Source organism: Brachyhypopomus gauderio, chromosome 9 (assembly GCF_052324685.1).
Source record: "Brachyhypopomus gauderio isolate BG-103 chromosome 9, BGAUD_0.2, whole genome shotgun sequence".
Lineage (NCBI taxonomy): Eukaryota > Metazoa > Chordata > Actinopteri > Gymnotiformes > Hypopomidae > Brachyhypopomus > Brachyhypopomus gauderio.
The window spans coordinates 952198-963405 of record NC_135219.1 but is presented as its reverse complement, the minus strand read 5'-3'; the positions used below and the strand labels follow the sequence as shown (position 1 = coordinate 963405).

The 11208-nt window shown below is 52.4% G+C and overlaps 1 protein-coding gene across 1 annotated transcript in view; it reads right to left on the bottom strand.

Moving 5' to 3' along the window:
• The window catches only part of mei4 (meiosis-specific, MEI4 homolog (S. cerevisiae)), a 34413-nt gene extending 23205 nt beyond the window's left edge, over window positions 1-11208 (bottom strand). Inside the window, exons 1-4 of the mRNA XM_077016360.1 lie at window positions 10993-11208; window positions 10551-10772; window positions 9538-10082; window positions 2698-2829 (exon numbers count right to left, since the gene is read on the bottom strand). Coding sequence (XP_076872475.1) covers window positions 2698-2829; window positions 9538-10082; window positions 10551-10772; window positions 10993-11050 — 957 coding nt within the window. The 5' untranslated portion in view covers window positions 11051-11208. The remainder of the gene's footprint in view (window positions 1-2697; window positions 2830-9537; window positions 10083-10550; window positions 10773-10992) is intronic.

Genomic DNA, 11208 nt, shown 5'->3' with positions numbered 1-11208 from the left:
CACACCCTCCCCACACCACACATCCCATCCCCACACCACACACCCCATCCCCACACCCTCCCCACACACCCCATCCCCACACCCACACCACACACCCCATCCCCACGCCATGCTCCCCCTCCCCACACCACACACCCCATCCCCACACCCACACCACACACCCCATCCCCACACCCTCCCCACGCCACACACCCCACACCACACACCCTCCCCACACCACACACCCCATCCCCACGCCACGCTCCCCCTCCCCACACCCTCCCCACGCCATGCTCCCCCTCCCCACACCACACACCCCCTCCCCACCCCCTCCCCACACCACACACCCCATCCCCACACCCACACCACACACCCCATCCCCACACCACACACCCCATCCCCACACCCACACCACACACCCCATCCCCACGCCACACACCCCATCCCCACACCCTCCCCACGCCACACACCCCATCCCCACACCCTCCCCACGCCACACACCCCATCCCCACACCCTCCCCACACCACACACCCCCTCCCCACACCCTCCCCACACCACACACCCCCTCCCCACACCCACACCACACACCCCATCCCCACGCCACACACCCCATCCCCACACCCTCCCCACGCCACACACCCCATCCCCACACCCCCCCCCCACGCCACACACCCCATCCCCACACCACACACCCCATCCCCACGCCACACACCCCATCCCCACACCCTCCCCACGCCACACACCCCACACCCTCTCCACACCACACACCCCCTCCCCACGCCATGCCCCCCCTCCCCACACCACACACCCCCTCCCCACGCCATGCCCCCCCTCCCCACACCACACACCCCATCCCCACGCCATGCCCCCCCTCCCCACACCACACACCCCATCCCCACGCCATGCCCCCCCTCCCCACACCACACACCCCATCCCCACACCACACACCCCATCCCCACACCTACACCACACACCCCATCCCCACACCACACACCCCATCCCCACACCCACACCACACACCCCATCCCCACGCCACACACCCCATCCCCACACCCTCCCCACGCCACACACCCCATCCCCACACCCTCCCCACGCCACACACCCCATCCCCACACCCTCCCCACACCACACACCCCATCCCCACACCCTCCCCACACCACACACCCCATCCCCACACCCTCCCCACACCACACACCCCACACCCACACCACACACCCCATCCCCACACCCACACCACACACCCCATCCCCACACCCTCCCCACGCCACACACCCCATCCCCACACCCTCCCCACGCCACACACCCCATCCCCACACCCTCCCCACACCACACACCCCCTCCCCACACCCTCCCCACACCACACACCCCCTCCCCACACCCTCCCCACACCCACACCACACACCCCATCCCCACGCCACACACCCCATCCCCACACCCTCCCCACGCCACACACCCCATCCCCACACCACACACCCCATCCCCACGCCACACACCCCATCCCCACACCCTCCCCACGCCACACACCCCATCCCCACACCCTCCCCACACCACACACCCCACACCCTCTCCACACCACACACCCCCTCCCCACGCCATGCCCCCCCTCCCCACACCACACACCCCCTCCCCACGCCATGCCCCCCCTCCCCACACCACACACCCCATCCCCACGCCATGCCCCCCCTCCCCACACCACACACCCCATCCCCACGCCATGCCCCCCCCCTCCCCACACCACACACCCCATCCCCACGCCATGCCCCCCCCTCCCCACACCACACACCCCATCCCCACGCCATGCCCCCCCTCCCCAGACCAAGTCCCCCCTCCCAAGACCACACGCCCCTCCCCATGTCCCACACCACTGCGTTTGCTCCTTCACACAACACATACGCATGTGTGACAGAGCCCTGTTTCACTGCCACTCGGGCCCAGTGCACATGAACACCACAGCCCTAATTACATCCGTTCTCCACACATTCTGTTTTCACACGGTCTGGAGGACTGATTTGTTTAGAATTACTGGAGGTGACAAAAGAAAAAGACAAATCAAAAATAACTCAGTAAATTTAGCTTAACACATTTTGTCATCCGAAGCAAATGCACCTCCAATAATACTGGCGTTAGGCGTGGTTGCCTTGAAGCATGTATGACGCGTTCTCACGGAGCAGACGGCCACGCCCTTACCTGGCAGACAGCCCGCAGGTGTTGGGTCAGGTGGCAGACGGCCACGCCCTTACCTGGCAGACAGCCCGCAGGTGTTGGGTCAGGTGGCAGACGGCCACGCCCTTACCTGGCAGACAGCCCGCAGGTGTTGGGTCAGGTGGCAGACGGCCACGCCCTTACCTGGCAGACGCCCTGCAGGTGTTGGGTCAGGTGGCAGACGGCCACGCCCTTACCTGGCAGACGTCCCGCAGGTATTGGGTCAGGTGGCAGACGGCCACGCCCTTACCTGGCAGACGCCCCGCAGGTGTTGGGTCAGGTGGCAGACGGCCACGCCCTTACCTGGCAGACGCCCCGCAGGTGTTGGGTCAGGTGGCAGACGGCCACGCCCTTACCTGGCAAACGCCCTGCAGGTGTTGGGTCAGGTGACAGACGGCCACGCCCTTACCTGGCAGACGCCCTGCAGGTGTTGGGTCAGGTGGCAGACGGCCACGCCCTTACCTGGCAGACGTCCCGCAGGTGTTGGGTCAGGTGGCAGACAGGTGCGCCCTTACCTGGCAGGCGTCCCGCAGGTGCTGGGTCAGGTGGCAGACAGCGGACAGCAGCAGCTTGGCGAGCGAGGATCTGAGCACACTGGAGCCACCCAGACAGAGCAGGCACTCCGTCAAGGCCTCCTGGACCCGGAACTGTGGGGACAAAGAGTCCAGACGTTATACAGACGCGGTCGTCTAGACACGGTCGTCTAGACGTGGACGTACTCAGATGGGCAGCGCCACTTTGCTACCCGCTCGGCACACATCTGAGCGTCCCGTCGGAGGGCTGTGTGTTTACGGCATGTCGATCTGAGTTCAGAACTTCTGTCTGTATCTCTAAATAACGAAGAAAGCGTAACACAAGGCAAAAGAAGTCAGGCAGGTACAGGGAACACCTGGAAACTTTCTGGAAACGCATCTTTTGCATGTTATGGGGTGTGCAGTCATGGACAGTATGATTATTTTTTTTGGGGAGGGGGGCACAGGAAATGAAAAAGACGAATTAGCCCACGTAATAAAACAGCAGCGGCACAATTAAAGCGCCGTCAGCTCATGATGTAACTTAACTGTATGATTTATGAAAGGCATCGAGCTGAAGATGAAGTCCAGGGGCCAAACTAACGGAGAACAAAGTGTGTGTGTGTCACTGTGAGGAACCACACAGACTGTGAAATCATATCGTACCCAGCTGCTGGAATCGAGATCACAGAAGCGCAGTGCTTACTAACTACCAATTTTACCAGACACCTCCTTTCTAACGGTTGGTAAATACCGACACCGCTGAAAGACACGTCAGCTGATCCGTCTGGCCTGCTGGACTCCTCAGCCTGACTGAAACGGTTCAGACCGGTTCTGTTTCTGTGACAGACCCGTCTCCTACCTCACGGAGCCACGGAGCCATTTATTTTTCCATGCATTTTAAAACAGGCCATTTTGCAAGCCGTTAGACGCCTATGGCTCTATTCAGGTGCGAGTGGCTGAATTTACACTGTGAAAAAAAAGAAAAAGGTTTGGGGCACCTGGAAAATGGCCAGAAGGGGGAAGGTGTGTGTGTGTGTGTGTGTGTGTGTGTGTGCGTGTGTACGTGTACATACATCTCAGAAACAATGCATTACGGCAGTCTCCAGGCATATTCTGTTGTTATTAACTTTGCTTATGGCTTTTGCAAGCAAATCCAGCTGTTGGGGCGGTTCTACAAAGTAAAAAGGAACCACATTCCTCTGATAGACCTTTCACAGAGACAACAAACAAACAAACAAAGTTATTTGTTTATAAACTGTTTACTGCAGGGTTATTTTTCTTGTGTCTGCTGACCCTAAAGAAACGTTTTGCTTTTTTCAGGGTGACAAAGGCTAAGAACTCTTCTCTGGATGTGATGAGGGAACTTAATGAGGACAGAACTGAGGACATTTGCTTCTACTCCCCCCCAATTACATCCTATAGGGTATTAAAGGGGTGTGTCCTTTATAACATACTTCTACTCCCCCCCAATTACATCCTATAGGGTATTAAAGGGGTGTGTCCTTTATAACATACTTCTACTCCCCCCCAATTACATCCTATAGGGTATTAAAGGGGTGTGTCCTTTATAACATACTTCTACTCCCCCCCAATTACATCCTATAGGGTATTAAAGGGGTGTGTCCTTTATAACATACTTCTACTCCCCCCCCAATTACATCCTATAGGGTATTAAAGGGGTGTGTCCTTTATAACATACTTCTACTGCCCCCCAATTACATCCTATAGGGTATTAAAGGGGTGTGTCCTTTATAACATACTTCTACTCCCCCCCCAATTACATCCTATAGGGTATTAAAGGGGTGTGTCCTTTATAACATACTTCTACTCCCCCCCAATTACATCCTATAGGGTATTAAAGGGGTGTGTCCTTTATAACATACTTCAAGCCTGTGTTAAAGAGTATTTTAAAGGCTATGGTCTATGATGTAAAACATATGGTGTTATATATAATATATTAAGCTATTTCTACCAAAAGTATAAAGTAAAACCTAGAATAAAAACTAAACAAAAAACACCGAACCTCACACCTAACGACGAACCCAGCCGTCTCCTACAAGCTGTGCACGTCTCCTCCTTAAGATACCAATATCCTCATTTTATGAGTTAACAAAAGACATCTGAAACACTTTTCATAAAACAACACTCTTCCTCGTGCTTCAGAACGAGAGGACTCGTCCTCCGCCTTTCCCTTTCATTATCACAGACGAATTCATGAAAAAGGCAAACAACCTTCTTAAACAACCTTCAATTCCACGCCTGAAATATGTCTCAAATTGACGGGTTCTAGATGGAGATGAGGAGGAAAAAAAAGGACAAAGTCTTTTAACTCAGAAACTGGAGCGACCTCTGGTATTTGTGGGAGAGACAGTACTTCGTCTTCTCACAAATCAGCCCACACACTACATCTGGAGTGTGTAGCTCAAACAAACACAGGATTAGCTGGCTAATACCCCACACTCTAATTAGCTGGGCACGCTAGAGAAATCGTTCTCTAAACTCAGGATAATTGAAAATAATAAAAAATTAATTAAACACACGAAGGAGTGAGCCAATAAGCGAAGGCCCTTGTGGACGGACATCTGAAAGCCCTTCTGTCTCACGGGTGGCCAAATGAGACAAATTAAAAATGCTGATTTATTTATTCTATACCAGGTCTGTGCTCCTTGTCAAATGAATAACACCGCAAATATCAGCAATCCAGAGAAATACACACACACGCCATCCACACCCACAACCAATCAATGGAAGGGCATCCATCTTGGACACTACGGCCTGTAAAGGTGCTTTAAGGAACAGCACACACACCGAGGAGCTGTCTGCTGAGAGCGGGAATGTTAGCATGCTAACGCTTACGCGCCGAGACTCGAACCTCAACTCTTTCGGCCCAGACTCGGTCACCAGACGGCCCAGAGAACCCACCAACTATGACGGGGTCCTTAAAACCGTCCACCATAGAGGACACTGCCCTCCTTACAGCCACTCACCGCTCTGGAAATGGGATGTCATGTTAAAAAGATTTAGTGTTTTCTTGCATACACATCCCTCCAATCAGCTAGCTCCTTCACAGACAGGGGGCCATATTTTATGAGACACATCATTTGCTGCAACACGCGCCTGCATCACGTATAGGGACCACACCTGTACTGTCTCACGTATAGGGACCACACCTGTACTGCCTCACATATAGGGACCACACCTGTACTGTCTCACGTATAGAGACGACACCTGTACTGTCTCACGTATAGGGACGACACCTGTACTGTCTCACGTATAGGGACACACACCTGTACTGCCTCACGTATAGGGACACACACCTGTACTGTCTCACGTATAGGGACCACACCTGTACTGTCTCACGTATAGGGACCACACCTGTACTGCCTCACGTATAGGGACCACACCTGTACTGTCTCACATATAGGGACCACACCTGTACTGCTTCACGTATAGGGACGACACCTGTACTGTCTCACGTATAGGTACCACACCTGTACTGTCTCACGTATAGGGACACACACCTGTACTGTCTCACGTATAGGGACCACACCTGTACTGTCTCACGTATAGGGACGACACCTGTACTGTCTCACGTATAGGGACACACACCTGTACTGTCTCACGTATAGGGACGACACCTGTACTGCCTCACGTATAGGGACCACACCTGTACTGTCTCACGTATAGGGACCACACCTGTACTGTCTCACGTATAGGGACACACACCTGTACTGTCTCACGTATAGGGACCACACCTGTACTGTCTCACATATAGGGACCACACCTGTACTGCCTCACAGATAGGGACCACACCTGTACTGTCTCACGTATAGGGACCACACCTGCACTGTCTCACGTATAGGGACCACACCTGTACTGCCTCACAGATAGGGACCACACCTGTACTGTCTCACATATAGGGACCACACCTGCACTGCCTCACGTATAGGGACCACACCTGCACTGCCTCATGTATAGGGACCACACCTGTACTGACTCACGTATAGGGACGACACCTGCACTGTCTCACGTATAGGGACCACACCTGTACTGTCTCACGTATAGGGACCACACCTGCACGTATAGGGACCACACCTCTACTGCCTCACGTATAGGGACCACACCTGTACTGCCTCACGTATAGGGACCACACCTGCACTGTCTCATGTATAGGGACCACACCTGTACTGCCTCACGTATAGGGACCACATCTGTACTGCCTCAGTGCCCTGCAAGATTTTGGGAAGGCTTTAGTCCAAGATTAGTTTTTCCTGTGAAATCAAGAGTCTCAATGATGAATAAATCTGTGAGCTGGTCATTACTGCAGCACTCTGGTGCCCACGGTAAACAAGTGTAAATCAGAAACTGATATTCCACCTTGAGAGCCATCTGAACAAGCCTGTGTTTGAGATTCCGACGTCCTCGTGGTCTTAAATAATCCGGGCAAATGAAGTGGCCCAAAGTTGACTTTGGTCCGAGGATAGAGAGAGACAGTTAGAGAGGACCATGTCTCTCCTTCTAGCAGAGGAGACGGATCTTTAAAAAAGTTACAGTGTGCGTTTGGTTAGAAAAACTTGGAATAATAACCCAGGGAAGCTTAGCACCTTCTCGTTAGGGCTTTTCCTGTCTCGTGGCAGAACACACTCGCTCACGGCTTTATCGGAGGAGATAAATGGAGGGAAAGACATTAAACAAAACCAAAGAGTGTCGTGATCCATCAGGACTCTATCTGGGCGCCCCTGTCCGTGGTCCTGAAGCCTGCTAAGGCCAAGTTGTCCTCCACACTAGAGGAAGAACCAAAAGCTTCAAAGACAGCCAACAGAATGCAGGCGTCTCCCACTTCTGAGCGTCTGCGACATCTGGGAGCTCGCACGGCTGGTTAGCGTGAAGAGGAATATCCAGGACAACAATGAGTGACTTTTAATATGAAGAAAAACAAAACAACAAACCAAGGGAAAAAAACAAAAACGTTTTCAGTCACCATCAAACACTGTCACAACTGGTGCACGCATCAATCAGCAATCGATGACATCAGGCCAGCGAAACTCAAAGGCAGGCCCGGGCGAAGTGCCTCTGAGCGTGCTGCAATTACAGAGCTTATTATTTTAGCCATCATTCACGGAGCACAGTGCACCGTTATTAAATACTAAATTAGGATCAACACCAAATGGCACACACTCCAATCTCAATCTATCAGCACAAAGCATCACTCTTCTCTTCCTGAGATTTGCAAATACGATTTGCCTTCTAATGTTGCCTAAATGGTAAATGACAGTGTAAATCTATCTATTAATCCAAGCCGAAGAAAGGGGTGCCTCGTGCTCCAGAGGGAGAAGATGACAGGCCCCCCCATTAGCGCTTCTGAAAGGAAGGCGCTTGCATGCATTCTTAAACAGGGCGTGCACACAGTGTAGTTATCAGGCAAACTTGATACGCTTGACATATGTAAAGCAGAGGTGTATGGCGCTCGGAGAGGCGCGGGGAATAAGTCCTCTAATGCAGTCAGCGGCACTACGGGAACTCGCCAGTCTTGCTTAGCTCTGTATTAGAGTGAAAAAGCAAAAGGTTCTGTATTACAATGACCAGCAGCAATCCAATACACACAGAATAATCTTGATATTCTACCACCAGTAGATAGCTCAGTTTATTACGGGAGCTCAGATGTTATTTCGTCTGGTAAAACCAGTCAGTGTGTTTCTAAATACCGAAAAAGTCCCAACGCACAATGTGCATAAATTTGCAAAAGCACTCACGGGGCCTACACAGTAGACCGTACTTCACTGTGAAATGCTTTGTGCTTTTCTTTGAATTGCCCATGAAGTTAACAAAACTAAATAACAGCTGAGGTAATAAAAGCGGGAGGTTGTGTTGATTATATGGCCCCAATCGATGTTCCAATATCAGCTTTCACCCACGTTTCTGACCATCGTTTCAACAGCAGTCTTTTGTGTCATTCTCTTGTTACCCTCTGTAACCTCACAAAACCAAAGATTAAGCAGATGGATATTTCTAAACGAAAACACAGCAGAGGCGTAAACAGAAGCGCGGCTCTCGCAGCCCTTCGCTTTGCTGAGGGCATTTTACCACCAGTCCCCCGGCTGCAGTGTAAACACAGATCAACAGCTGGAGGCTTGAACTCATGTTGAGAATACCTCCGTCATTCCACATGAAACATGCCAGAGTCAAAATCACGGATTCAAAACGAGCCCCGGGTGGGCGAGTCCGAGCAGACCCTCCAACACCAGCGCGTGTGTGTGCCAAACGCCAGCCGAAGGCACCGAGCCAATAAATCGCCTCCTGGCCCAGAGTTCATGTTTTTCAAGGGATTTTTTTTTTCCTGATTTGTTTTTTTTTTGTTTGTTTCTTTGTTTGTTTTTGTCTTAAATCCATCTGATCTAGAAAGCGCCAAGCCTACAGCTTTGTCCTTGGAGCTGTGCTGAAGGTGCCAGTGCTGTGATCCACCATGATATACTGGAAAGGTCACATCTCGCCGTCCCGTCAATGTGAGCGTCACAGTCATTGATGCTGACAGGCAGCGCAGTCGTGTAGAGACGACAATGGACGTTTTGTTGAACTTTTTCTTTTTTTTTTTTTTTGGAGACAGGCCAAGCTGAAGCCAGGATAAACTTAAAGGGACAGTCCATAAAATAACGCTGCCTAACCGGCTTAAGAATCAAATGTGCGAGAACAGCAGGATTTTGAAATTGTATTTTCCAACCCACTCCACTGGGACTTAAAGACTAAACCAGTGGACTGTAATTCACAATAAGTCTCCTATGCCAACAGGACCAGCCCAAGAGTCTATTATATTAAGAGTGCGTTACTCTGGACTTTGCTTACCTTATTGAGCTGATTGTTGCTTAGTAGGAGATCGACCAACTCTTTCAGACAGTCCTCCGCCTGGCCCACACACACGGCAGGAGGCCTCTGGTGGATCCCTGTCTCATCCAGGACCCGTGCCACCACCTGACAAGCCTGTGTGAGGAGGCCCGGCTGGGGGAGGGCCCTACCCCTGACACCAGCCTCCCTGTAGGCTTCCACCACAGCACCGAGCAGGTGGAGGACAGAGTCCCACACCACGGTGCCGTCTCCGCGCAGGGCCAGGGCCCGGCCGTCCACCCGCCCCAGACCACTCAGGTCCTGAAGGAAGCGTGTGTGTTCTGAAAGGGTGCGCTCTCGCGAGCCTCCGTGGCCCAGGGGAGGGAAAGACACCCGACTGGGACACACAGAGGACAGAGGGACGGTAGACGAGGGGAAGCACGTGTCTTCTGGGTCGGGGGTCCGGGACAGGGTCTGCGTGTTGTTGCCGGTCCCACAGCCGGAGTCTCTCTCTGAGAGATGGCCCTCTGTTAGGTCTTGAGAGAGAGATTTCACCACAGCGCCACCTGTAGGACGATCGTGGTCATTTGCTAATCAGTTATTTAACACGGTTGGATCCTAATAGTGATTTCAAGGTGCATCACTTAAGCTGTATGTAAAAAAAATATAATAAATTAACTTTTCAAGGTCTTTCTCTATGGGTCAGAGAAAATCTCACAGAAAAAAGTAGCTCTGACTATAAAGTAGCTCTTTGCTTATTGGGAAAAGCCATTAATTAAAGCCATTGCCACTACTCTTAGTGCGTTTTCCTCATCAAACGTAACGTTAAATAATTTAGCAAAGTATCAAATAAAGCTGAATAAAATACGCTAACAATATAACAAACCCACGGCTCTGCCTTAGTGCCTCCACACGTTATTTCGCATGTGAAGTGTGCAGAGACTCATCAGCTCGCCACATTAATTTACAAGTTACGTGAACCTTGCACACACACCCCAACCACCCCCGACCGAAGGCGGCCGCGCGCCACGCACCCCCGGGCGCGCGCAGCAGCCGCGCGTGCACGAGCTCCTGCCGGAGCCGCAGCACCTCCAGCTTCAGGCCGCGCGCCTCCGCCTCCCAGCGCGCGTCCGCGCGGACGAGTGTGGCGGCCAGGTGCTCGGCCTGCTGCCTGCCGCTCCTGCCCGGCGGCCTGCTCTTGATTACGGCCACGGCCACGGCCACTTTAGCGGTCCTCACGAACCAACTTGCGGTTCCTACGACAAAAATAACAAAAAAAAAACCGAGAGAAACGTTCAGTCTTCGCAGACCAGAACACACTTGTGTAACGCCAGCTAACCATTAAACACACTTTTAGGGTCGTTTATGGTTCTTCACGTAGTGTCAGGTCATAAAAGAGGCGTTAACTGTTAAATCAGGAGATAAATCGGTGTTTGCTGGGTGGGTCCCGCTCGTTAGCATTAGCCTGTGTGCTACCTTCGGCCCGATCGCTCCACATTTTGTCACGTTCATCCGATTCAGTACTGTCTTCCATTCTTGTTCAAGAAAATGTAGTTTTAGTAAAAAAAGTAAAAATTCCCCGATAATCATGTGAGGTTCATAATGGGTGAAGTGTTGTGTGAGGAAAACCAAGCGCTCTGGAGACCACAGTGGGCTAGCGGCTCTGGGTACGGACGCGCGCCCCAGCGCGTC